The sequence below is a fragment of the Vipera ursinii genome (genome assembly GCF_947247035.1).
Source record: "Vipera ursinii genome assembly, chromosome: 15".
In the NCBI taxonomy this organism is placed as follows: domain Eukaryota; kingdom Metazoa; phylum Chordata; class Lepidosauria; order Squamata; family Viperidae; genus Vipera; species Vipera ursinii.
This window is the reverse complement of record NC_139528.1, coordinates 1052203-1080040: the sequence shown is the minus strand read 5'-3', so window position 1 is coordinate 1080040 and position 27838 is coordinate 1052203. Positions and strand designations below refer to the sequence as shown.

General features: G+C 48.7%; 1 protein-coding gene across 8 annotated transcripts; it reads left to right on the top strand.

The window, feature by feature from the left end:
* The first annotated feature begins 142 nt into the window (after nt 1-142).
* Nucleotides 143-27838, top strand: RORC (RAR related orphan receptor C). 8 transcript variants are annotated; one of them, XM_083374692.1, is made up of 12 exons: nt 143-444; nt 1568-1734; nt 9092-9121; nt 22014-22099; nt 22379-22520; nt 23283-23789; nt 24004-24125; nt 24782-24914; nt 25363-25470; nt 25982-26092; nt 26318-26427; nt 26541-27838. In XM_083374692.1, the coding sequence occupies exons 3-12, from the start codon at nt 9103-9105 to the stop codon at nt 26706-26708; spliced, it is 1506 nt and encodes a 501-aa protein (XP_083230818.1). In that variant the 5' UTR covers nt 143-444; nt 1568-1734; nt 9092-9102; the 3' UTR covers nt 26709-27838. The 8 variants fall into 8 exon arrangements, with proteins under 8 accessions (XP_083230818.1, XP_083230820.1, XP_083230817.1 ...); XM_083374694.1 differs by lacking the exons at nt 143-444; nt 1568-1734 and adding an exon at nt 476-513; XM_083374691.1 differs by lacking the exon at nt 143-444 and having other exon boundaries at nt 1488-1734.

Here is a 27838-nt window from a genome sequence, read left to right as displayed (position 1 = left end):
CTGTCCTGGCTTTTGGCTCAATTGGTTGGGGAAATGGAAAAACTGGTTCTGTATGCAAATCCATCTCCTTCCCTGGATGGAAAGACAGGATTACATTCCTGCTCAGAGGAAGCCACGTTCTTTGCAATTTTGTGGCCGGCCTCGGAGGCTTCTCCTCTTTGCCCCCTTTCCACCACCGAGAACTCCAAGATTTCAATTTTCCAGTTTTCCAGGGAGGAACTTGGCCGGCTGGCTGGCTGGCTGGGAATCCTGGGAGCTGAAACCTGATGTGGACGTGGGTGCTGGAACGAGGGCGGGTGGCGAAGGAGGGCACGGCAATAGGCCTTCTGCACCTGTGGAATTTCTGCCTTCTAGCAAGCAGCGATTCTAAGGCCAGGAGCCCCTGCGGGGCGGGGAGGATCCCCAGGTTGGCATTTGGGAAGGCGGGTTTGGCAGCTGGCACAGGTGAGGTGCCCCCACACCAGACCTCCCCGCCTGTCTCGCTGCCTGAACCGCCCGGTGTGGCAGCCCCGGGTGAGGACCCATGCGCCCCAGCAGCCCAGCACGTAAACAGTAATTATCCCTGGGGACGGCCGAGGGTGTGCCCAGCCAAAGGGGTGGGGGAGGGAAGGCCGCTGGGGCTGCCACCCCTCCTTCCGGGCACGGTGGACCGGCGCCCTTTGGAAGGGCTGGGAAGCAGCACCCATCATCCCCGGCCTTCCCTTCGGAGGATTAGTTCCGCACTTGGGTGCCACGACTTTTTCTTCTTTCCCTCCCCCCCCAGTCTCCGGTAGACTGCCCCTGCCGCAGCGAGCTCGCCCCGGAGCACACCGTGGATGTAACGCTTCCTCTTGGTTTCGTACACGCAGAAACACCCGTGCGCGTGTCACGTTTTGGCACGTCCTTTATCCTCTGCCTCCTTTATTTACACACGCGTTCCCAGACACACACGCCTTCTCTCTCTCCGGCCGGGCGTGCAAAGAACGAGTGTTTTTGCACTTCCCCCCCCCCATTTTATTTTACGCACGCGCGCACACACACACACGACACACACGTGCACGCCTTCTCTCCGGCTGGGCGTGCAAGGGACCCGAGCGGAGACTTTTTTTTTTTTGCACACTCTCTCTCACCCACAACTCAAACCCAAAGTCACTCCCCCCCCTTCCGCGTGCAAGGGACCCCAGGGGATTTTTATTTTATTTTTTTGCACGCCCTCCCCCTTTTATTTTTTGCATGCACACTCAACACGAACTCTCTCCCGGGCGCGCAAAGGACTCCGAGCCCAGGGTGGGGTTTTTTTTTTTTTTTGCACGCGGGATCGCACGTGTGGACGGGGGTGGGCGGGCTGGCGAGGGTCGGGGGGGGCGCCTGGCCCCGATCCAGCGGCGCCGAGTTGTGTAACGCGCAGGGCGGCCGTGCAGCCTCGGCTAATCGAGCGCTGTTGCAGGGAGCTCGGGGGTGGGGGTGGGGGGGCTACCCCGGTGGCACGGCCGCCTGGGGGGGCTCAGGCAGAGCGGGCTGCCCCCCCCTTTTCCCCGCGTCTCTCCCGGGTTCCCATTATTAGCGCTATTCTTCTGAGCGAGATTAGGCGGCAGCCCGTCCGGTGGGGACTGGCCGCTTCCTCCGGAGCCGGGCAGGAGTCCGTAGGGGAAAGGCCGAGCTTGCGCCGCTCTCCCGGCGCACCTGTTGAACTTCTTCTCCTCGGCCCGGCCTCCCTGCCGAGGGAGGCGGGCCAGGCAGGCAGCGGGGGCACAGGTGAGGCATTGGCGCAGCGGGGGGGGGGAACTTTCCCGACCCGTTTGGCTGGGGCGGGCAGGAGAGGGAGAGGAGGCGCAGCTCGACCGGCTGCATAACCGCCTGGGGGAGTGGGGGAACGACAGGCAGCAATGCCGCCCGGACTTAACGCGGCGTCCCCTTCTCCTCTCCGGGAGATGCAGAAGCTTCACCTGTTGAGTGGCCGGTTGGAGGAGGTCGGGCTGGGGGAGGGAGGGAGGGGTCTCCGGGCCGGGGACTCGCCCCTGTCTGGCGGCACTACACGGCCCATCGTGCCGGGCCGGCGGAGCAGGGGCCTCCCCGGTTGGGCTTCCGGGGGAGGGAGGGAGGGGGCGGGACGGGGAAGGGCCAGCTGCGGAGCTTCGGGCCGCCACTGCCGCTGCCTGCAGCCGGGAAAGGCGCGTCCCCGGCCCGGACGACCCTCCCCATGGAGCCCGCGGCAGCCAAGCGGGGCCGGGACGCCCCCCGAGGTAAGCCGGGCTCTCGCTGCTCCCGCCCGCCGAGGAAGGGGCTCGGGCTGCGCCGCATGGGCCGTGGAGTCCCGGCGCGCCCCTGAGCCTCGCGGCGGGGAGGCGCGCTTTTCCAGAGGATTAAGGACGCCCCCTGTCATCTTGGGGGGTCTCCCTCCCCCCCCCAAAGTGTCGGGGGCTCTTTTCCCCCTCTCTTCTTTGCACTGTCTCCTCCCTCCTGCAAGTTTCTAGTCCTGGTGAAGGAACCCAGCTCTCTGGAGATGGTTGACAAACCCTGTCTCCATCTGCCCGGAACCCCAATTAAGTAATTTGCAGCAATTTCGAACCATGGCTTTGTGGGGGGGGGGGAGAGAGTGAGAGAATGAGTGAGAGAGAGAGAGAGAGAGAGAGAGAGAGAAAGAAGAGAGAAGTGTGAAAAGAGAGGAGAGAAAGGGAAAAAGGAGAGAAAGAGCGAAGAGAGAAAGGGGCGATAGAGAGGGAGAAGAGAGAGAGAAGGAGGGAAGGAAGGAAGAACAGAAGGAAGAGAGAGGGAGAAGAGAGAGAGAGAGAGAAAGAAGAGAGAAGTGTGAAAAGAGAGGAGAGAAAGGGAAAAAGAAGAGAGCGAAGAGAGAAAGGGGCAAGAGAGAGGGAGAAGAGAGAGAGAGAGAGAGAAAGGAAAAGAAAGAAAGAAGAAGAAGGGGGGAGGTAGGGGGGGAGGAGGGCAGGGGAAGGGGGGTTTTTTAAAGGAAAACTGTATTTTAAAACTTTTCAATAAAAAAAAAGAAAGAAAGAAAGAAGAAGAGAGAAGTGTGAAAAGAGAGGAGAGAAAGGGAAAAAGGAGAGAGAGAAAGAGAGTGAAGATAGAAAGGGGCGATAGAGAGGGAGAAGAGAGAGAGAAGGAAGGAAGGAAGAACAGAAGGAAGAGAGAGGGAGAAGAGAGAGAGAGAGAGTATCTGGCTTAGAGGCAGAGAGACCTGTGTGAGGTTGCAAACGGGCCCGTCCAGTTTTGGAAGTGCTCCGGGTTTGCTGCCGGCCCCCACGGCCCCTTTCCCCAATCACCCCTTTTGCTCTTTGACCTCCAGCGCTGCCCCTCTTGGAAACGGGGGGGGGGGCTGCAGAGAGGGGGGTCCTCGAGGGTTTCCTTAAAAAGAAAGTGATTTTCTAAGAAATCAGCTTGCCTTTTCGACTTTCTTTGCAAAGGCTCAGCTCCAAAGAAGCACGTGTGGCTTGGGGGGCGGGGAGGGGGGGCAAGGGGACGTTCAGGTGAAGTCCTCAGCAAAAATAGTATTTTTAATTTGAGTGTGTGTGTGTGTGTGTAAAACACCATAGTGCTCTTTCTTTCCCACCCCCCAAAACACACACACACACACACAGACATATATTTCTATTTTTGCAAACAGTTTGATCTCCAGGTTGCCAGCTTCTCTGACAAATAGATGCTTATATATATATATATACACACACACATATATATTAAAAACCTACTTGAGCCCGAGTTAAGTGCTTAAGATGTTAGGATAGACTGCGCTGAGCTAGGGGGGCTTTCTCTGGCTCTCACCCTTTTGCCTCTGGTTTGAAAGCTTGCCGGGCAAAGGATTTGAGAGAGGCTTGAAAGGAACCAGTGGGGCTGTGTTTGGGGCTAGAAACCTGGAAAGATGATGATGATGATGATGATGATGATGAAGATGCTGGTCCCTGCAGAGAGCTCAGAGACCTTTTTAAAAAGGAAACATTTTTGGTACCGTGTTTAATGTTGCATGTGATGAAAAAGCTCTCCCTTTATCCTCCAAGGATCTGGGCGGGGGAGTAAATAAACTGGTTTCTTTTTCCCAGCTCTACCCTTAACCCTGCGAGGTAGGCCTTAAGCTCTCCATTTGAACCCGGGCATATCCAAGGAGCTTCAGAGCTGGTTGAAACCTGGCTAATTCCAAGGATCCTACCTTGACTTAGGAGCAAAAAAAGACACACTTTTTTTTCCCTAACCACCTTCATATCTTATCCACTCATTCCTCTTTTTGCTTCCTCGGCTTGGAAACTGACCAGACTCTGGTCAGGTTTTCTGGTTCCTTTGTTTCTCTCTTCCAAAGGCAAAACAACTGTTGCCAAACAGCCTGCTATCTATTGATTTATTTACTTATCCCTTTTCTCTGTTGGGCAACCCCACTCCTTGGTGCAACAGCAAACAACTTTCGTTGATCCGGTCTGTTTCTCCAGCCCTCATGAGGAATCTGAAGCTGACCTTGTCAGTTTCACTGCCTCTCCTTCCTCTCCGGCCCTGCCTGGGAGTTTCCTTTCTTTTGAAAGGTTGATCCTTGTTGGGAAGCCAAGCTGGCGAAATCTCACCCGGGGCCCTTCCAGATGCTTCTCCGCATCCCGGTTTGATTCTCGGCAAATGGAAATTGCAGGCAGGGCCCCGATGACGGGGCCAAAGGAGAAGTCCTCGGCTGAACGACCGCAGTCGAGCCCAGCCTTTCCATTGCTAAGCGAGGCAGCCGTTAAGTGAATTTTCTGCAGGACTCTGCCCCTTTTAGCCAAGCCCCACCTCTTCGATGGAGGAGGGGGCTTAGCTAAGTGCTTCTTGGAGGGGAAACAGTCCCAGAATTCACTTCCTGCTCCGGCAGGGCCAATAAAGCTGGGGAGGAGCTAGGCAAATTAGGTCCGATTCCAGCGGGGGGGGAGCGCGGGTTGATTTGCAAGTGATCTCTGAGTGGTCTCCTTTCCCACACAGCATGGATGGAAGCTTGCTAAATCTTTGCAATCTTTTGATGCAGAGCATATGGTCATTCGAGGGACGGTGGGAGGATCCTTTTGGAGGGTCAGCTACCCCGGCGTGGCCGGTTCCGAGCGCGAGCGAGATTGGTGAGCGTTGGTGAGGCAGGCAGCCTACAGGACTTGGGTGTTTGTGCTTCGCACGTAGGGCAGCCCCTGCTTACATAATCCCCTTGCACCGGTCTGGGTGTGACCGGAGTTGTGAGCCAGGTTGGGCGGAGCTTAGAGCCTCTCCAGTGGAGAAGTGGGTGTTTGTGTGCGGTTGCGGTTGCGTGTGTCTCGACGTGAGGATGGGAGATGGACGATCCGGTGGCAGGGCATGCATCTTCAAAACGCCAGCAGGGTTTGAACCAGGCCGGGCATTGCTTCAGACATGCCCGGGGAGGTAAATGTGAATTGGTTCAAACCCCAATCTCCTTTCCCATCTCTGGTCCTCTCAATAATCCTGCGAGGTAGGACAGCCAAGGGAGGAATTAAATGCCAACAGGCTTTGCAAGCTTCCTTGGCATCTAAGCCAGCCATGGGCCACCCGCTTCACGTCACAGGCTGCCCACGCCTTTGGCCAAGCTGGGTGAGCACAAATCAGCCAGCAACTAATCAGTGATGGCTCCGGGTCTTTGGAACTCCTGGCCACTAGATTTTCGCACTCTTGAAGAAGGCTGGCTTTGCATTTAGCCGGTCGGTCTAGATGTCCTCTCGAATCGGAGGTCTCCAAACGTGGAACTTTTAAGACTTGTGGACTTCAACTCCCAGAATTCCCCAGCCTGGCAAAAGCCGCTCAAGAAAACTGAAATAGCTCCTCTAACAGCCCACCGTTGGCTGGCTGGCTGTGATGTCACGGAAGGATTCAGCCAATCAGGGGAGCAGGTTAGCAGGGTGTCCAGAACAGGCAGAGATCCAATATGGTTGAAAAGGGGAGTATGCAAATCAGTTAAGGGATATTATTTGGGGGTTCCCCCCCTCTCTCTATTTTTCCGCCCCACCGATACATCTCCCATTTTTCTGGAAAAAAGCAAACAGAGGCCCCCCAAAAAACCTCAAAGCCCCCCAAAATCTCTCTGCACGCCCCCAGGAAACCCAGCGACCTTCTTAACCCCGTTTGACTCATCAATAGAGTGCTGGGGATGGACTGCTTCTCCCCTCCTCCCCTCAACTTCCTCTCCTGCTCATCTCTCTCTCTCTCTCTCTCTCTCTCTCTCTCTCTCTCTCTCTTTCATTCTCTCTGTTCTTTCTCTCCTTTTTTTCTCTTTCACTTAATTCTTCTTTCTCTCTTCTCTCTCTTTCATTCTCTCTCTTTTCTCTCTCAACTCTTTCTCTCCTCTCTTATTCTCTCGCATTCCCTCATTCTCTTCTCTCTATGTCTCCGCTCTTCTCTTTCTCTTCTCTTTCTCTTCACTCTCTTTCTCTCTCTCTCTCCTTGCTCTCCTTCTCTCTCTCTCTTTCATTCTCTCTTTTCTCTCTCACTTAACCCTTTCTCTCCTCTCTCTTTCTCTCATTCCCTCATTCTCTTCTCTCTATGTCTCCACTCTTCTCTTTCTCTTCTCTCTTTCTCTTCACTCTCTTTCTCTCTCCCTCCTTTCTCTCTTTCTCTTTTCACTTAATTCTTCTTTCCTCTCTCTCTGCCTTTCTCTCTACACTCTTCTCTCTTTCTCTCTCCTTTCTTTTTTTCTCTTTCACTTAATTCTTCTTTCTCTCCTCTCTCTCTCTGTCTTCTCTCTCTCTCTCTCTCTCTCTCTCTCTCTCTCTCTCTCTCTCTCTCTCTCTCTCTTCTTTCTCTCCTTTAACTCTCCTTTCTCTCTCCTCTCTTTCTCTCCCGCTTTCAATCTTGGCCTTTACAGGCCTGGAAGAGGGGAGAAGCATTGCAGCCGGCTGGCGTTGGCTCCGCACCCCGGGACTGGCTGCCTGCCAGGACCTGCTAGGGGAGTTATGTAAGTGCCGAGTTCAAGCGAGGACGGGCTGGCGGCAGCTTAGCCAGCCACAAGCCGATTTTCCCAGCAAAACTCTTAAGGTGAAGATATTTTGGGGGGGGGATGCCACCCTCGGTAGCTTTTCAGCCACGCTGCCTCCTACCTGTCCTTGCCAGCCCCTAGGAAGCCTTTTTGGGGGGGGTTGGCTTTGGAAAAGGGTCCCCAAGAATTAACCTGCCCCCTTCACCTTGCCTCTTTCTACCCGCAGCCAGACAGGGTGAGCCCCAGTTCTACGTTTCCCACCATCTCTGCCTGGCTGTGTTCACTCTTGGGATCTGAGAGACCAAGGTTTTGGGGGGGGGGGTTGAAGAAACCTCCAAAAGACCACCCACCCCTTTGGCCAGGAGGAGGAGACACAACCAGTGGTCGAATGGCCTTCAAAAAGTTTGCAAGGAGCTAGTTTGATTGTGGGTGAAGGTTGCGTCGCTGGGGATGGGGTGAATTGGCTTGGTGGGCCTTCCTTCCTTCCTCCCTCCCTCCCTCCCTCCTTCCCTCCTTCCCTCTTTCTTCTCCCTTCCTTCCTTCCTTCCTTCCTTCCTTCCCATCCCATCCCATTCCATCTGTCTGTCTGCCTACATATCTACCTATCCATCCATCCATCCATCTGTCTAATCTAATCTAATCTAATCTAATCTACCTGTATCCTGCCTTCATTTTAAGTAATTCAAGGCTGCAAACATCAATATTAGTTTTATCAGTCACTTAAAAAAAATAATTTTTTTTATTTCATTTTTAAATTTTTGGCCTCTGTTGCTGAGCGGCTGCTGTGTTGGATCGGCCGTGGTGATACTTGCGTTTTATGTTTTCGATTGACGAAGTTGCATGTTTGAGGATTAAGAAGAAGAAATTCAGAGAAAAAAGGGGTGCGCGGAGGGACACTCTTGTTTGTAAGTTCCTCCCTTCTTTCTCTCTCAAATTTCAGCACGTTTTGGCAATCTTTTCATCTGTTCGTGAAAGCCGCAAACTCAGAGGTGTTGATTTATATCAAGGGAGATAAACGATGAAATTCTGCAAGTCGCCCTGTTGCGGGTTTTGATATTTGCTTGCCAAAAAAAGCCCCCCCCCGAAAGCAAAACTCTGTGCTCATGAGGACTAGCGGCCTTGTTTTCTGGTTAAATAGGAAGGCCAGATTCCTCTCGGTTGCCTGATTGGTGCAATGCAGTGGCAGATATGCAGAACGTTCAGCTGTGTTCGGCATAACCCAGGAGGGGGGGGGAATTCAACGAAGCACCGAAATGGGGGGGGGAAGGGAATAAAATTTGTTCCGTTTTAGGCGTTTCGTGAGATCGATTCCTTAGTCCCTAAAAGTTTTCCGGGATGGAGAAAGGCGCTCAGTTGTTTTTCACAGTCACCAACAAGGCTAAACACGCAAACAACCCTTTTTTTTTTTTTGCATGTACAGAAACTTTTGGTTCTGTTGTTATTGCTCTTCGGGGGTTGCAGAATTCGAACTCCTGACCAGGTCACTAGAGAACTGTGAACAGGCTGTGAGATTCTCCTCGCCTTAAAACTGGGGGACGGGGGGGAGGGCTGGCTGTGGTGCCCTATTCTGCCCCCCCCCCCCAGGGCGAACAAACCCAACCCCAACCAAGCCAGCTGTGGGCAAAAGCTCCCCCTTGTGGGCAAAAATAAATGGCGTCACCGTTCTCCCCAGTAAAGTCTCTCTTGGGCTGGAGGACGAGGTTGTGTGTGTGTGTGTGTGTGTGTGTGAGGCTGCTCCTTTGAAGCCCCTCCCTCGCTTTCGTGTCCTTCCTCCTCCTCCTCCTCCTCCTCCTCCTCCTCCTCCTCCCTACAAACCCCCTCCTCTCCTAGCACTGATGATGTTCCCTAGTTGGGTCATGAAACGTCTCCCAAGAAAACCACCCAGCTCAGAGAGCACCAAGGATCCCACAGTCCTCCTCCTCCTCCTCCAAGCCCATGGTGCTTTGCCTCTCCTGATGCATCAGGTGGACCATTGGCTAATCTCACGTGGCTTGGGGCATTCTTTGGGCAGGCTTTCCGTGACGTCACAGCATCTTAGCCAATAGCCCGGCAGGGGTGTGGGCGAGATGGAAAGATCCCAAGATTGATGGTTTGGGAAAGGCAGTTTCTAAGCCGGCATCTCGGGGGCCCCGACTGGCCCTGGTTTCACCTCTCCCTTCCTCTTCCTTTCAGGCGCTGCAGCCATGAAGAAGACCCACAGCTGTGAGTACCGAGGGTGGGGGGCTTCTGGGTTTCGCTGGGGGTGGGCGGTGGGAACGTGCTCTTCGATCGATTCAGAGTTTGCAGAGTTTTCAAGAAAAGATCAGACAGCCGTTTGTCCGGGATGGGCAGGGGAAGGGGGGGTTGGACTAGATGACCTCCAAGGTCCCTTCCAGCCCTAGGATTCTATGATTCTATGACCCGATCGTTTTATTGATTAAATTTGTTTACTGTAATTATCGCTTGATTATTCTGTATCATTCTGTCATTCTATTTATTTCTTAAATCTTCTTCTTGTTATTCCATTATTCTATCGTTTGGTCATTGTCGTTTTATGTATTTCTTCAATTTGTTATCGTTAACTCTGTGGTTCTGTCATTCTGTCGTTTTATTTACTTCTTAAATGTGTTGTCATTATTAATTCTGTGGTTCTATCGTTTTTACCATTCTGTCATTTTTATGTATTTCTTAAATCTGTTGTTATTCTATTATTCTATCTTTTGGTCGTTGTCGTTTTATTTAATTAATTTATTTAATTCAATAAATTAAATTTATTTCTTAAATTTGGTCTCCTGCAATCCAGAAACAACCCTGATATTAGGGAGGTAGAAAGGGGCAGCTGAGGGGGGGGGGCTCCCTTGGGGCAAGTAATTATTCTGAGTTGGGGATTGGGACTTGGGGGGCTGTTACCCCCCATTTATTTATTTATTTATTTATTTATTTATTTATTTATTTATTTATTTATTTAATTTATATACCGCCCTTCTCCCGGAGGACTCAGGGCAGTGAACAGGGCAATACATAAAAACTAGATACAAAAATTAAAAATTATTAAAACGTGATTAAACAGTGCCCATAAATTAATACAAATTAAAATTGAAGTTCATTTATAAAAATCCATTTATAAAAATTTGCAGAGAAGTAGCAGAGAAGCCTTGTTTTGATGGCCAAAAACTCTTTTAGGACAAGCAAAATTTTGCCAATTTCTTTTGGCAAATGTTTTGCCTATTTTGACATTGCCAGGGATGTGTCCTGGATCGGTGGAGAATGAGGCTGAAGCTGCTTGTGATTTTTTTTTTTTTTCTGGAGGGATCTTATCTTACTTTCGATCTGAAGGGATCGGGAGGAGACCTGGCCGCCGTTGCTAAACTCGGTTAGTTTCAAACTCTGATTTGGGAGATATTTTGAGCCGTGCATTATTGGAAATCCCTGGCTGTGCGTTTCCTTTGAGAGGCTGATCGTGATTGATTGCCGGAACCTCTGATTAGCTTTTGGAAGGGCTAATTAGCCATCTTTGCCACCGGGCTTCAAAGCTCGATCTCTGTTGAATCGTGGTTTTTGTTTGGCTTGGCCAGTTGGAAATGGCGCTGAGGTCCCGTGGCCCAGTTGCAAGGTCAGGGCGCGTAGCCTTCAAAGGCACAAAAACGGCAAGAATTCCCAAAGCCATCACCGTCCTGCCTTTCCCCGTTGGCCTCTGCAGATAGACTGCTCCTGGTTTGGGAGGCTCCACGGAGGCTCAACCTATTTGTCTTCCTGGCTTTTAGGAAGCTATTTGTTTTCCTCACCCTGAACCAAGAAATGAAGCTGAAGAAAACAATTTCTGGGTTTTTTTTATATTTTATTTTTGTCACTTTCCAAATCTGGTGGTTGTTTTTTTAAAAAAATAAATAAATTGGGGCCTCTGGGCGTGGGAGGTGGGCACACACCTTGACTTCCTCCTTGCGGGGTGCCTGGTATAGTTTTCTGTGTGGTGCAACCCCATCCTGTGTGCCTGATCAGCATCATGGGTTATTGCATCCTTTGCTGGCACATTCAGTACCATGTGGCCCCACCAGCACCCAAAAAGGGCGGGGGGGGCTGTACTGGAAATTGATCTTCTCCCTTTACGTCAATGATTTCGAGGCAGCGGTGACCCCCCAAAAAAGCACCAACGGGCGCATTTTGCCCATGTATAGTCATTTCCCTTTGCAGAGCGGATGAGATAAATTGGGACTATCCCATTCAGATAAACAAGGATCGTTGTTATTTTTTTTAAATAAAACAATATCTCACTTTTAAAGTTGGAAAGAGACGGGATTTTTCATGGGATGAAGTAAACGGAGGAGGCCTGAGTAATTATAAATAATTTATAATCAGCTAGATAATTGAAAGGGCCTGGGGGGGGAAGCCCCAGATTTAAGAAAGATTTTGAACTGATGCCCCAACAGCCTTGATTTAGTGTATAATTGTTAAGGCCTCCTTGGTTCTTCATATCTCTCTTGAAAAGATGTTGAAAAGCCATTTATTTATAGAGTCCAGAGTTGGATGGGCAGTTTCTAAATTTGATTAATAAAGAGGAATTAACAGTGGCTCTTTGCAGAACCCTAAAATGATTTAAAAACAAACAAGCAAAAACCACCTGACAATTTGTCTTTCAGCGTTCAAGAGCAGTTTTAATTGCTTACATCGAGGTGGTTTCTGATCTTTTGAATTTTCCAAGATCCTAAGAGGATTCCTTTTTGGAAGGGATCTCAAGAAACTATATTCTCCATTTTCACTCGCCTCCCCCCCCCAAAAAAAAATCTCCTTACCTGCAGAAACAGTGACAAACGGTCAGAGACAGGTCGCTCAAATCAGCGAGCCAATCTGCATTTCTTCGAGACGAGGGGGGAAAAAAAGCTCTCTTCAGCCCAAATATTAAAAGACTTGCTGGCGAGCCCCTGCCTCTTTCTCTCTAAGTAGACCCCCCCCCAAAAAAAACCCATCCCTCTTGCTTTTTGCTAACGGAAACTGGGTCCTTTTTTGTGGTCGTTCTGTTTCTCGCTCCTTTTGTCGTCTTTGCGGTTGTGAAACTTTCCAGCCCGCTGCTGTCGGTTTCTCCCTTCTTTTTCCCCACCCCCAAAATACAGCCGGGGCTTCCGATTGGCCCCCAGGAATGACAGTCTTGAGGTGAGCAGCATCACCTGGAGACTTGCTTGCTCCCCGGCTGCCTTTTCCGAAAGGAGAAATAAAAATCAGACCGGCGTTCACCAACCAGCCTTGATCTTAACACCTGGCGTCCTCCGACTGAACAGTTGTGGCAGAGTCAAGGTGCCAACCTCTCTGAAGCTTTCCCACAACCCAGCGGCATCATGCGAGGTACCTACCGGCTCTGGGGAAGCGGTGTCAGAGGGGGCAGCTGCTCGGTGATATTTGGGTACGGGCAACAGACTTTGGCGCGCACTTCCTCAGGCCTTGAAACTTAAAAAGGAAAGAAAAGCTTTCTCAAACTTTTTGAAATTTTTAAAAAAAGTTTCTCCAAACTTTTTGAAACTTAACGTTAAAAAGGAAAAGTTTCTTCAAACTTCTTAAAGCTTAAAAGTTTCTTCAAACTTCTGGAAGCTTAAAAGTTTCTTCAAACTTCTTTAAGCTTAAAAGTTTCTTCAGACTTCTTGAAGCTTAAAAGTTTCTTCAAATTTCTTGAAGCTTAAAAGTTTCTTCAAACTTCTTGAAGCTTAAAAGTTTCTTCAAATTTCTTGAAGCTTAAAAGTTTCTTCAGACTTCTTGAAGCTTAAAAGTTTCTTCAAACTTCTTGAAGCTTAAAAGTTCCTTCAAATTTCTTGAAGCTTAAAAGTTCCTTCAAATTTCTTGAAACTTGAAGTTTAAAAAGACAGGAAAAGTTTCTGCAAACTTCTGCTCAAGAGGCACAAGCTCCCGTGTGAGAAAATTTACGGCAGCTGAGCAGACTTTTCCCCTTACCTTACCACTTGCAGAATCCTAGCAAATTCTCGCGTGGTTTGGAATAACCCAGGGTTAGGGTGGCATCCTAGTTTTACTCTGCCGGGTGAGGGTCTCGCAGAAGCAGAGGCTGGGACTGTGTGTCTGTCTGCGTGCGTGTGTGATGTGATGTGATGTGCGTGCTTCCCTCGCTGCGCTATGGATGAATTTTACAGTTCTTGATTTCTGTGGCGGGTTGCATTTTGTACAAGCCGGCTTGTTCACAGTTTCAGAAGCTCCTGAAAATAAGGTGAAACTATAAATGAGATGAGATAAGGGAAGGCAAGAAAAGATAAGATGAACCCAGCAAGGGAATGTTTGATATTGTAGCATCGAGAGAAATTCTTTCAAATACTTAGCCTGTTGCCACCAAATTATCATTATAAATTGGAAGGAGGAGGGGGGGGGAGAAGGGGAAGAGGAGAATGAGGGAAAGGAAGGAGGCAAAGAAAGAGAAAGAAAAATACAAAAAAAGGAAGGAAGGAAAGAAAAAGAAAGAAAGAAAAGAAAGAAAGAAAAAAGAAAGAAAGAAAGAAAGAAAAAAAGAAAAAAAGAAAGAAAGAAAAAAGGAAAGAAAGAAAGAAAGAAAGAAAGAAAGAAAGAAAGAAAGAAAGAAAGAAAGAAAGACAGACTCAGGCCATCTTGTATGTGCAGTAGTAACTCTTGTGGTTGGCACAAAAGACCCCTCGGAAAAACACACCCAAATTTAGCGTGCAGAGAGGCAGGAACGGCGCCCAGTCAATGCAGCCCTTTTTATGGTGATTCCCGCGAAACGGAGGCCTCAGTTGCTCTGTCATCTTTCCTTCGTGCCTGCTTTCCGCACAACTGATCAAGAAAAACTGGGCCAACAAATTGAATAAAGAAATAAAAATAAACAGTTGCAAGACTTAAAAGCCATATTAGCCCAATATGCGGCATTGCATTGTAGCGACCTGGGAGAATTTGCACAGTTTTAATGTAAATTCGGCCCCAGTTCCCCTCGCTGAGCGGATAAGTTGTTCATTTGCACCCAAAACTAACTAATTAGAGTCTTTCTTTCTTTCTTTCTTTCTTTCTTTCTTTCTTTCTTTCTTTCTTCCTTCCTTCTTTACCCTTTCTTTCTTTCTTTCTTTCTTTCTTTCTTTCTTTCTTTCTTTCTTTCTTTCTTTCTTTCTTTCTTTCCCTCCTTCCTTTCCCACAAATTCACTGTATTAAGGCAGAGAGGACACCTTCCATCTCTCTCTCTCTCTTCTTTCTTTTTCTTTCTTTTTCTCTCTTTTCTCTCCTTCCTTCCTTTCCCCTTTTCCACAGGGTGACTGCAATAAAGCAGAGAGGAAACCCCTTAAGCTTTCAAAAGACCCCCTTTTTAAACCTCAACCGGACCTAAATTTGTCCCTTTTTTTCCATCTTTCCCTGACATTTTTGAGAAAAATGAAAAAGCGTCTTTGCAGTCCGTGGCTTAAGCGGAAATCTGTTCAAAGCAGCAGATTTATGAACTAAAATTCTGGATTTTTCACTTTGAAAACCCGAGATTCAGAAATACGTATATTTTTTTCCAGGAAGCCTTTTGGTGTGGTGTGGCAAGGGGGCTTTTATAGTGGTGCATTTTTGGATTCTGAATGGCAGTTCAGCTTTTTTGGGATCCTTCCTTGAGATGATACGTTATGTTACTTTCCTTGTATCAAAATGCCCTTTTTTTGTTTGTTTTTATTAAAGTTTGTTCTAAGGTAATATATGAACAGCAAAGAAAGTTAGCAAAGTTAAAGAGGGGTGCAGAGAAAAAGAAAAAAAATAATCCCTTTTTCTAGGGTTGTTTTTTTTCACGGCCAAATAGATCCTTTCTGGATAGCGTTTGGAAATCTTCAAATTCCTTCATTTTGCCTTATTTTGATGGAAAAATCTTGTCGGGTTTTTGTGCAAATTTGCCGCCACGTATAGCGAAAGACGGAAACATTTGTACAACCCCTTAGCACAATTTTTGCGTCTTCAGAATACGTTTGTAACACTTGGCACTTCTTCAGAATATTTTTAAATATTTCTTGAAGGATTTTGGCACTTTCATAAGGACCCAGAAAGGGTGAATTGTTCGCTCCCGTTTTGAGGACGTTATTTGCAAATTCCTCTCTTTTTTGAAATGTGCGAGACATTTCTTTTCCTTCTCTTGAGGGAAATTGGATTTGAAAATTTAGGTGGTCAAAACGTTTTCATTCGTCCCGAAATGCTCACTTAGAATAGCAAGCTCTATTAAAGATATTTATCGAATATTATTTCTGTGCTTCGTTAATGCAAGAAACTGTTTTCAAAGCAGTTGAAAGAAAAGGAAGATTTTTGCCCCAAATAGTTTTAGTCTTCCCCAGGAGTAGAACAGGAGAGAGAAAATAAACAGCAGAGTCTGTTTATTTCTGTTTAGAAAGAGATTTGCAATTGTTTTAACTGTCTACAAAAACACTCACCAACTTCCCAAATTTGTAGCAAAGGTAGCTGAGAAAATAAACGCCTGAAGCTTTTCGAACAGCCCAGATACAGTTTTTAAATCTTATTTTTTATTCATTTCATTTGGTAAATATATAAAACATTTTAGATATTATTATTATTATATATATATATATATATATATATATATATATATATATATATATATATATATATATATATATATATATATTATTTTTCTTTCTGTTTTTTGGCGGGACATTTTCAACATGCCAATCAACTCCCATTTCTGGGTAAATATTCATTCATATATATATATATATCATGAAAGGATATCTTTTTTCCATTTTAATTGAGCAGTAAAATTGCAGATTGAAAAAAAATGATGATTTTAAAAAATGAAGACAAGCAATGGTGGAAATAATTTTAAAAGGCTTATTAAGAAAAACGGCTTCTGGTTCAGGGAACAGAACGCCAGTAGTTCTTTTCAAGCTAATATCCAGTGTAATATTCCCTTAACCTGCTTAGACCATTCCCATCTTACAGAGTTATTTTTTTAAAAAAAAACACTCATAATTACTCCCCCCCCCTCTTCCTTTTCTGGTGGCTTAGGTTTGATTTAAAGCCATCCCAGAATTAAAGCTAAAAATAAAACTCATGATCCATTTTCAGAAACAGCTCTTTATATACATTTTCACTCCATTGTGTAAGCAAAGGGTGTTATCTCTAAATGACTTGCTAAAATCTTTGCTTCTGTCAATTCTGCAACGACGCTGTTTTTGCTTACCTACCGTGTGTGAATAAGTGCAGATTCTGCCCAGTTTGAGACCGTTGCAGCTTTGCCAAGCTTGACATGAATGAATCCAGCTTGGAGGGTTTTAAATGGACCCTAATAGCTTATTTTTCCTTTTCTCTCTAACTTTTCCAAGTCTTTGAGTTCCGTTTGACAGCCTGGGCAGCTTAGATGGATAATAAATGACATCCTGATTGCCTCTTGTGCCATTGAGTTAAAGGACTCAGTGGGATGGGCGGCAAATAAATGTAATAAATAAGTAGATGAAAAATCGACTTGCATGGCTAACTCATCCAGAGGCATTTGGATAACAGGGACCTAAAGCAGTTTATTCACAGAGTTTTGGGGGGTTGCCTCTGGTTCGAGAGAGGAGCTCCCCACGGCCAGCTTGGGAGAAAATTGGATTAAGCAGAAATATGATTTCCGAATTCTTTTGATAGCAAAAAAAGGAAAGCTCAAGAAATCTGAAGAAAAAGCAAAGAACAGCTTTGCTTCCAGATTAAGCCCACTGGGCAAGCTGCAAACAACCGTATTATCGTCTTTCCCCTGGATGGGGTTCAAAGGATTTTTTTTAAGAAAAAAAGAAAATATTCTCGTATTTTGCAAAGTACATTAGCATTTTACTAAAGGTGCACTTCAAGGCAATTCAGAAAAGATCCAGGTTGCCCTTTTCGCCAGCCTCGAAAGAGTGGAGCAAAGCTGCTAAGCTATATTTTAATCTTAATCTGCTGAAGTTTTTTTTCTGCCAATGTTAGGAGTTTTTGCCGTTCCGGGAACTCACAGATTTATATTTTCCTAAGATCTTGACAGATCTGGTAATGCTAAGATTGTTGATCACAACTGGATATCTCTGCTTTCTGAAGGCTCAGAGGCGGATCATAATTGGAGAGGTAGGCTACATCCGGAGGGCAGCAGTAAAAATTGGGCTGTCCTGAGTTCAATTCTTGGGGATAGTTGCTGCTCCCTCAGCTTAGCCTACTTGTCAGGAGGGGTTGTGAGTTAAAATATAAAAGTTTGAAGGAGGTTTTTCATTCCCCAGGAGAGACTGGATCGCCTGGCTGAATAAAACAAAGATTTTTGCACTCTATCGCTGGAGCCTTTTTTTTTTTTTTTGCTTCTTTTGGGGAGGGGGGTCCAGCCCCCATTGCTGATGATGCAGCCCCTTTGTGGACGGCAACAAGGCCAAGCAACAGCCCAGTTTTAGCCTTGCTAACATTCGTGGCGTGTAATTTTGATCTTTTGATCGCTGAGGGCCACCCGGGTGGCTGATCTCTGTGGGTTGGTTGAGTCAATTTCTCACTGCTTTCAGGTTTGTTACAACACAGACAATCACACACACACACACACACACACACACACACACACACACACACACGTTTAACTCAGTGGGAGAATCTGCCAATTCCAGATAAATATCGTGGCACGGTTTGACAATCAGGCGAAGGGGCTGTGGATAGTGTGTGTGTGTGTGTGTGTTGCGGGTTGCTAGATGGGGAGGGAAGCTGTTCGGGTGGGGGGGGGAGAGAGGGATGGGGATGATGGTTGTGTTCGGATCTCAGCAATTTCAGCCAGATGGTGGTGACTCAACCCGGGAGTTGTTGGTGACAAAACCAGCTTCTTGGTTAGGGCTACAAGACCGATTGTGGGGACAGAATGAAGTTGACTTGTGATTGATGGTGTCTGGTCTAGAGCTACTCAGCTCAGCATCTCCCCCACACCAAGCTTTTAATACACATATATATTATATATTTGGGGGTGGTCCTGTGCAAAAGGAGTCTTCTTGGGGCCTCGATAAGAAATGAATCAACTAGCAGAAGGTTCCTGGGTGTCTTTCGCAAGGTGGCGCAGTTAGGAGTGACCCTTCCCATGCCTTGAAGAAGCCAGCATGTTCCCTTGGATCCGGGCCTTTGCACAGAGGTCCAGAGGCTGAGCGCATTCCCACGTTCTGCACTCTTGTGTGGCTGCAGAAAGCAGGAGGCAGTGAAGACCGCCGAGCTGTGGGATCCACAGTGCTCTCCGAGCTGGGGGCGGTCTTCTGGCAGACGATTCATGACCCAACTAGGGAACGTCATGGGTGCTACGATTGCAAAGAGGCGGAGGAGGACTGTGGGGTGCTTGGCGCTCTCTGAGCTTGGTGAGGTTCTTGCAGACGTTTCATGACCTAACTAAGTAACAACATCAGTGCTAGGCTAGTTCAACCCTGAGCGATTCTCTTCTGTTGGTATCTGAGAGCTGCTTGCTCGGCTGCTCGGCTTGGCGGTGCCCGTCCACCCGGGGCCGCGGAGAGGTTTAGAAAGCCTCTGGGTGGGGCTGGCCCTGTGGATGGCCTGGGAGGCAGGGCAGGGCCACGAAACCAGGGAGGCAAAGAAGCCGTGGGCGGGTGGAGGGTGGCTTCTTCAGATCTGTTTATCAGCTTCAGCTGGCTTCGAATGGAAAGGGCCATCCTTCTCCTTTAGGCCCCCCGACTCATTTCTCTCAGGGAAGGAAGGAAGGAAGGAAGGAAGGAAGGAAGGAAGGAAGGAAGGAGAGAGAGAGAAAGAAAGAAAGAAAGAAAGAAAGAAAGAAAGAAAGAAAGAAAGAAAGAAAGAAAGAAAGAAAGAAAGAAAGAAAGAAAGATTACATTGTCCAGCTTTTTAAAAGGGATGTCCAGCTATGTCTGTCTGTCTGTCTGTCTGTCTCTCTCTCTCTCTCTCTCTCTCTCTCTCTCTGTGTGTGTGTGTGTGTGTTCAGGTGTACAAAAAGGAAAGGCCCATTAAAAACAAAAACCTCTCCACCTTTCCGTGCGGGGCGAGTGCTCGGAAATCCTCCCAGGGCCTCCGTGAGCGGTGGGGGTCCCGGTCTCGCCAATCAGGAAGGTATGAATATTACGTATCAGGACTCCATTTTGGTCACCAGCTGCCAAATTACCCAGCAGGGAAAGTGGGAGGCATTAATTAAGCTCATCCAGTGGGTGGGGTGGCTTTGCCAAGAAGAGGCGGTGTTATTTATAGGGCTGGTTTCATTAGGAAAGTGGGACGTCTTGCACTTAATGGCCCAGGACAAATCGGAACAAATGTGACCATCGACTCCCTGTCAAAGGCCGGTGGAGAACGGAGATGGATATGGTGTTCTGCATAGGATAGAGATCCTTCCTTCCTTCCTTCCTTCCTTCCTTCCTTCCTTCCTTCCTTCCTTCCTTCCTTCCTTCCCTCCCTTCTCTTCTTCCTTCTTTCATTCCTCCTCTAGTTCTTCCTCCCTCCCTCCCTTCTTTCTCTCCCTTCCTTCCATCAATCCCGTGAAAGAAGGACCCCCAATTGCCTCCCTGGAAAAGGGCTGTCAGTAGCCGCCTGACGCCTCCCCATCGTTCTCAGCATGAAGCACCATCATTACCGCCCTCCTCCCCCACGCCTTTCTCTGCCTCTCCCCCTCCCTCATCCTCAGCGTGAAAATTGGGGGTGTCCACCCCCCCCCACACACACACATTGCTTCTGCCAGTCTTTGGGCAGGCCCTGTTCCTATCGCCAACTCGGCAACCCTTCGCCTTTCTTTCTGGATCGGCTCTTGCTTCAAAACCCGCCTCCCTTTTCATTCAATATTTTGCATCCTCCACTTTTCCTTGGCAAGGGAAGACCCCGGAGGTTTCCTGAGTTGCAATCAAGCTTGTTCTTTATTTAAGCAGGGGGAGGGGCGCTTACCCCGAGCTTTTCTTTTGTCAGCACCCCACAGAGCTGAGTAATTCACCCCCGGGGGGTGGGGAGGCGGTGTGTACCTCCTTGCGCAGCATTTCGGTTTGATTCATGTGGGGAAAGTGTTAACGGATCTTCCTCCCTCCCCCAGCTTGTGGGCACCCCCCTGCTGCCAGAGGGGAAGGGGTCGGGGCGGGGGGGGAGAGAAATCGGCTCCGTCAGAGCCAAGCGGTGTGGTTTGGGGGGTTTTGTGCTCGCAAACAGGTGCAGGGGAGATGCTCCAGATTTTTGTTCGAAAGAGAGAAGGTTGAAAGACCCACCTTGATGGCAACAACGAAAATGAGGAGGGGGAGGTCAGTTCTTCCTGGCCTGGCTTGTGAGTGTGGCAACGAGGAGCAGACACCCTCTGTCTGCATGTAGTTGACCTCCTGCAAGAGCCTGGCCTTCACAGGGACTAGTGATTTGGCTCCAAAATAAGGGCCACAAGAAACAGAAGATGCCCAAGCTGGAAATTCTCCTCCTCCTTCTCCTCCTCCAACCCGCTTCTAGCCCTGGTGATGTTACCTAGTTTTCCTGGGGGGGACCCTCTTCGTGGCCCCTGGGGTCCCAGAGTCCCCCGTCCCTCCTTTTTGAAATGCAGACCTCTCCGATATAAAACCACGTCAATGCCAGAGGACCAGCATCGCTCCTTGTAATTGCCGTCGTGTTGACGACACTTGAATCCGTAACTGGGCAGGGGTGGCGGATGACAGAACATCCCGATTCCTGACCTCAATTCTTTCTCTTCATTTTTTTCCCCTCTGTGTGTGTTTGTGTGTGTGTGTGTGTTTGCATCACCCCGTTGACCTCAGGTCATAAAGTCGAATTTACCGGCAGGATCGTTTTTATTTTATTTTTTTGCCTAAAAGTGAGAGTACTTCTTACTGGCAGCTCCGTCAAGGAGCATCGTCTGAGTAACTGAAAAGCTGACTCAACTCGGCTCCCCCAGGCTCCGCTTACCAGTATCGGCGTTTGAAGTCAAGTGAAGTAAATATCTGCTCGTGTTGCGGTTTTGCGCTGCCTTCTCTCTTTTGGTCTTTCCACTTGTTATTTTGTCGTTACGGGGAGATCGGAGGGAGATAGTGGCGGGGTAGACGATGGGGAAAGAAGATTGCGTGCGGACGGCTAGTCCCCGACTTACGATGGTTCTTTTAGCGACCGTTCAAAGTTACAACGGCAGGGAAATGAGGGACTGGGGACCCTTTTTGACCTTGGACGGCCCCGTGATCGAAACGCTTGGCAACTGACTCGCGTTTATGATGGTTGCACATTTATCGCCGGATCCCCTTTTGCGACTTTTTGACAACCACACTTAACGAGGAAGCCCATTTCTATTTTTTAAAAAAATTATATTTTATTGATTATCTTTTTTTAAGAATAACAATCTTCAGGGCTTAGTAAACTGCGTGTTGTCCGGGTTCATATATTTAAAAAACAGTCAATAATTTTGCTGAACTTTTGCTGAAGTGCCTGACGCGACCAGAAAAGGATGTCAGTTAAATGGACTTTTTGACACACACACACACACACACACACACACACACACACACACACACACACATAGAGTTTCCAGGTCTTGTGAATGGTGCCAGCTGCAAGGATGCCCTCTGGTGGACTCTGATGAGCACTGCAGAGCCTTTTGGGTAACAGCTGAAGAAATAGTGTTTAATGTTACCAATTGACTTTAACAGAATAACAGAGTTGGAAGGGACCTCGGACGTCTTGTAGTCCAGCCCCCTGCTCAAGCAGGAGACCCAAATGGTGGTCCAGTCTCTTCTTAAAAGCCTCCAGAGATGGAGCCCCACAACATCTGGAGGCAAGCAGTTCCACTGGTTAATTGTCCTCACTGTTAGGAAGCTTGCCCTTAGTTCCAGGCTGCTTCTCACCTTGATGAGTTTCCATCTGTTGCTTCTTGTCCTGCCTTCAGGTGATTTGGAGAATAGGTTGACCACCCTCCCCCCCTCTTCTTTGTCCATCAGTTAAGAAAATGGACCATCTGCGGGTCCCTTATTTGCTTCTTCTAGAACAGGGCAGGCCGGATGCCTCATAGCGAAACCGCCCCCACCCCATTGCCGTCAATGGCAAAAAAAAGTCACAATACGTCATGACACGTCACGTGACGTTGCGAGTTTGACACCCCTGTTCTAGAATATTGACTTGTCTGCTTGCTGATTCTCCCACCACAGAAGCACGCTTCACACGTGCTTCTCTCAAGAGTTCAGTCTCTTCTTGTCTTCTTTTCCCCACACAGCCCAGATTGAAGTGATCCCCTGCAAGATCTGCGGAGACAAATCTTCTGGGATCCACTATGGGGTCATCACTTGTGAAGGATGCAAGGTGGGGAACAGTCTCCTCAATCGCTGGGATCTAGGATGTTGGCTTCAGTCCCATTAGCCGTAATTGTTCCCTCTTCCTTGCAGGAGACTTTCCTGGGTGGGGGGTCAGGAGGGGGTCTCCCTTTCCTGGAAGCAGATGCCCATAAATTTCTACTGAACCAATTTTGGTTCTCTTTGTTGATGGACCGCTGAACTGTTGGGCTTCACAAAGTCTTGGAGGCCACCAGTGAAGCTACCAAGAGTCCATCTTCTTCGTTCATCTTCTTGGCTTCATCTCCAGGGCTTCTTCCGACGCAGCCAGCAAGTGAACGTGACGTATTCTTGTACTCGGCAACAAAACTGTCCGATCGACCGCACCAACCGGAACCGCTGCCAACACTGTCGCCTGCAGAAATGTCTCAGCCTTGGCATGTCCCGTGACGGTAAGACCCATGTGGAGGTGCACCTCAGGGAGGGCTCCCATCAGGGAATTGCACAGCTGGTGTCCCAATGAAGTTAGAGACACTGACATGAACTTGTAGTTTCATGTAAATAAGTACGTTTAACTTCTATATTGACAGCTGACAAGATAGTCAGGAACACACTAACATCACGAGATAAATAATATGAGGTAAATCACATGAGGTAAAGCACATGAGATAAATAATAGGTAAATCAATGACGTAAATCACAGGTAAATCACATGAGGTAAATCACATGAGGTAAATAATATGAGGTAAATCACATGAGGTAAATCACACAGCAATAAACACAATGCATAGAAGAAAAAAGTGGGGGAAAAGGGAAACTCCCCCTTTACACCCACAGCAACCAATAGTAGCATAGATTGCCTCACGCAGGAGCCAGCGCTCTCCAACCAATCAACTACAACTGTATTCTGGCCCATTATACACTTTACTATTCCCGCTACTAAATTCAATATTTTAACAGTTCCCAAGTCTCATAAGATTTCCCTGGATTTCTAAACACAACATTGTGCACTTGGGTCTGGAGACGTTCCCTCTGTTCCTTGCCTCACTTTGGTGATGGCACACCACAAAATGGGACAAAGGGGAGAAGAACCAGGTTGGAGGTGTTGAGGAGCTTCGAGTACTACTGAATAAACTCAGATTGCTCGTGTCTTCAGTGTCTTGCATTGTTGTCGTCTCTAGAGAGCCATCCCCTCATTTGTCATCTCTTCACAGCTGTCAAATTTGGCCGAATGTCCAAGAAGCAACGCGACAGCCTCCACGCCGAGGTCCAGAAACAGCTGCAGCAGCAGCAGCAACATCAAGGTGGAGAAGGTTCTACCTTCTCCTTGGGCATGGCCAATGGACAACTCAAGCTGGACCCTTCTCCAGATCTCCGAGAAGGCAGCAGCTGCTCCCCTGCTCTCCTCAACGGACAGACCCGCCTTAGCCAGTCTCCGGATGAGATGGGCTTGGCCTACTCTAACGGGCTCCCCAAGGCTCAGCGCCTCCTGGGTGAAGACCGGCCGGACCCCTTCAAGAAGGGGCATGGTGCTGGGGTCATGAAGGTGGAACCCAGGACGGGCGTCTATTGCGCTTTGGAGGCGCAGGTGTCACCAGACTACCTGTCCCCCAATGTCAACAGAGCAGAACGGACAGCCGTCAGTGAGACCCTGGACTTCCACACCAACCTGAACTTCACCAGCTTCCTGGAGTGTCCACATGCTTCGCTGATGGAGATTGGTGAGTGAATGGAGGTTTTCAGAAGATTTCTACTCCAGGAATCTGTCAAGACCCTTTCTTTGATCTCAAGACACAACTGGGGTTTGGAGCCCCTCTCTCAAAATCAGGCTTAGGGAAAACAATAGAAGTCAAGGCAGCTGAGACCAGACCCAGGGTAGCTTCTCTGGGGCTGTGGAAGCAGACGTGTGGTCATCTTATTGTCTTCCTCCTGCAGAGCACTTGACCCAGAACGTTCTCAAGTCCTACCGCGAGACCTGTCAACTCCGCTTGGAAGACCTCCAGCTGCTGAGGTGGGAGACCTTCACCCGAGAAGAAATTGGGAGCTACCAGAAGAAGGTAAGATGGGGTTCCACCATCCTCAAGAGAGAGACCCTTGTCTTAAAGAACCGTGCCCTCTATTTTGGCAGGCAAGGTGTGAAGTCTTCACAAGAGACCCATGGCCCTCTCCACTATGAACAGTCAACTGATTGTTAGGGTGCAAGTTTGGAAGAAGTCATCTCCTGGTAGAAGGTCACCGTCACACTGAACCTTCATGAGATCTTTGAGACTTCAACTTCTGGCAGAAGGGACCACTCTGTCCAAAGGACACTGTGGCCCCAGAGGCCTCAAGAATAAAGGAAATGTTTTAAGAAGCATATCTAGGATCCCTACACAAATCATGTAGAGATGTTCTGGATCATCTTTACTCTGTGAGGTCTTTGGGGCTCTCTGAGCTGGGTGGTTTCCTTGCAGATGTTTCATGACCCAAGTAGGTAACATCATCAGTGGTAGAAGGGAGGGGGATTTGTGGAAAGGAGGAGGAGGACTGTGGGGTCTTTGGTGCTCTTTGAGTTTGATGGGTTTCACGCAGACGTTTCACGACCCCAACTAAGGAACCTCATCAGGACTAGTTCCTTAACCCCTCTGAATTTTTACTCCTCTCTGTTTTTCAAGATGTACCCAAACTTCTTCATCACCTCTCTCTCTCTCTCTCTTCCCCTCCCCCCCCTTAGACAATGGAGGAAATGTGGGAGAGTTGTGCATGCCGCATCACGGAAGCCATCCAATATGTGGTGGAGTTTGCCAAGAGAATGGGTGGATTCATGGACCTCTGCCAGAATGATCAGATTGTGCTTCTCAAAGCAGGTAAGGGGTGCGATGCCACACCCAATGCCCAAGTGACTTTTGTGGGTCCGATTTCTACCGGACCTTTTCAGTGGAGAACAAACTATACTTCCTTTTATTTGGTTTTTAAGGCCCGCCCTTCGTGCTGGGTGTCTGGGATTCACGCTTTTTCTTTCCCGGGCTACTTACTCATTGTTTACGTCGTCGCGTTTGGCTTTGCTCTTAATGCTTTCATTTCCCCCCCCCCCCATCTTGTTATTTACTAATCCAGCTTCTGATCGACTGGGTTAGAAGCGTGGGAAAAGTCCTAAAGATTCTCCCGTCCCAAAGACGGGTAGAGGCCAGAACAGCAGCCAAGGGGGGGCACAGAACCCCATTTCGGTCTGAGCAGAGGGCGTCAGCCAAAACTTTTCCCCTCAGAAGGGAGGGACTGGCCGGGCCTGATGTCCTTCTCCCCCCCCCCCTTCAGGTGCCATGGAGGTCGTTCTGGTGAGGATGTGCCGAGCCTTCAATTCTGAGAACCGGACGGTCTTCTTTGAGGGGAAATACGCTGGCTCAGAAGTTTTCAAGTCTCTGGGTACGAGAGCGCCCTACTAGCTGGATCAAGAATGGTGGAACCCCCTGTAGATCCAGGTTGGGGTCTAAAGTAGGGCATAGAAGGGGAGGGTCTGGCAAGAAGTTTTGGGGGCAGGGTGGAGGCCTGCCACTTGAGCGGGTTTGAGGAACGTCAACTGACACCGAGAAGTGATTGCAACTCCAGGAGTTGGTCTCCAAGATTCATCTAACTTCTCCAAAGAGGAACATTGAATGGTTATAGACTTCCTCTTCCTCCTCTTCCTCTCCTCTTTTACTTTCTCCTCCTTCTCTCCTCCTTCTCTTCTTCCTTCTGCTATTCCTCTTCTCCTACTTCTCTTTCTTTGTCTCCTACTCCTCTTCCTCTCCTCCTTTTTTCCTTCTGTCACCTCTTCTTCCTCTTTTCCTCCCTTCTCCTCTTCCTCTTCTACTTCTCTTTCTTTGCCCCCTCCTCTCCCTCCTCCTCCCTCTCCTCTTCAGAGTGCGATTTGAACGACTGCTCTGGTTTTTCTCAGGGTGCAGCGAGCTTATCAACTCCATCTTCGACTTTGCGCACAGCCTGTGTTCGCTCCACTTCTCCGAGAACGAAATTGCCCTCTTCACCGCTCTGGTGCTGATCAACGCAAGTAAGAACGGGGGTTTCTGGCTGGGGAGTCAAACGCTGGCCGTCTCCTCTTTGGACCACTATTAATTGCTGTTGGTTTGAGGAAGTTGCGGCTTCTTTGTTCAAAGAGAGAACAATCTTTGGGATTTTCTGCCTCCTCCCCCCCCCCCTCCAAACATCCTGCTTCGCAGCTCTGCTCTTCCAAACGGAGTGAGGCCCCCGGCCAACCTCTCTTTGCGTTTCGTAGATCGCCCGGGGTTGCAAGAGAGAAGTAAGGTGGCTTATTTGCAAAACAACCTTGAAGTGGCGTTCAAGCAGATGCTGCAGAAAAATCACCGGGAAGGCATCCTGGCAAAGGTGGGTCCCTTCCAGAGCTTCGAACAGCGGCCATCTCCTACAGTGGAGCACCTTCCAGGTGAGCCAGACCAGGTGAGGGTGTCTTATTCCCTCTCCCCGCTTTCTCTTTCCAGTTGCCACCCAAAGGGAAGTTGCGAAGCCTCTGTTCCCAGCACGTGGAGAAGCTCCGCTCCTTTCGACAGATGTACCCCATGGGCGTCCACGCGGTTTTCCCACCCCTGTACAAAGAACTCTTCAGTTCAGACTCTGACCCACTGATCCAGGGACCCACGGGGGAGTAACTCCCTCCCCACGAGCCGAGGACGGACCAGGCGTCGCCTCCCGGTTGCTGGAAGCCAGGCGCAAAACGCCGAATCGGATCGAGGGAAGCGGTGGGTGGGCAGGAGCTGGCGATCACTTGTCTGTCCTCATTCTGGGGGGCCTCCTGCTTCATCCTGGAAGAAAAGCAGGCCAGGGTCTCCTGTCTCCCCTCGTTGGAAGGATCCCGGTCCACAAAGTGTTCCAGTTTACGTTTTAGCGGCCACCGAAGCACTAAGCGGTTCAGGGAGCCTTGTGCGAAACCGACAAATCTACCCTGATACGGTGTCACCGGAAGGCAGCCTCGGACGTGGCTGCCAGCTTAGGTGACCCCTCCAGAATATACCTCATTGTGCAGTTAAACAGCCAGAGACTCCGCCGAGTTCGAAAGAAACGATATATGTATGCCTACGTAGAGAGAGGGACAGAGGCGGCCCTCTTAAGATAGATTTTATTTTTCTGCCAACTTTGTATTTTGATAACCAAGAAATCTCCCGGTCTGTTTTTCCTTCCCTTTCTCTTTGGCCTTCTCGCTTTGTCCGCTTAGACCCGCTTCGGAGTGGCGATCTAGAAACCAAATGAGTTGGCTTGTTGGCACTTCCCCCCCCCCCAAATTTCCCCAAAGCCGGCGCAGTTTCCTTCGGAGACAGCAGTGGTGGTGATCTTCCCAGGATCTTTTTAAATGCAGAGATCAGATTTATGACGGTTGCGGCGTCCCGGAGGTGTGCGTCACGTGATCCCCTTTTGCGACCTTCTGACGAGCAAAGCCTGATTCACTTAAGAACCGTGTCACTAACTTAACAGCTGCCTCGATTCACTTCACAGCTGTGGAAAATGGGACAAAACTCGCTTAACAAATGTCTCACTTCGCGGCATAAATTCTGGGCTCATTTGTGGTCGTAAGTTGAGGACTTCCCTTAGAGAGAAGCTCCTTTCTGAGTGTTAGGATCCACGCCTCCCTTCAGGGAATTGGCTTTGGGAAAGCTAATTTTCCCCCTAGCCTGGCCGGTTATAAAACACCAACGAAATTTGGGTTTTATCCCCAAATTGAATGCCTGTATCTCTTTGAAGGATGCCTTTTGGAGGCCAATTTGAGGAAGTTTTCTTCAAGGGA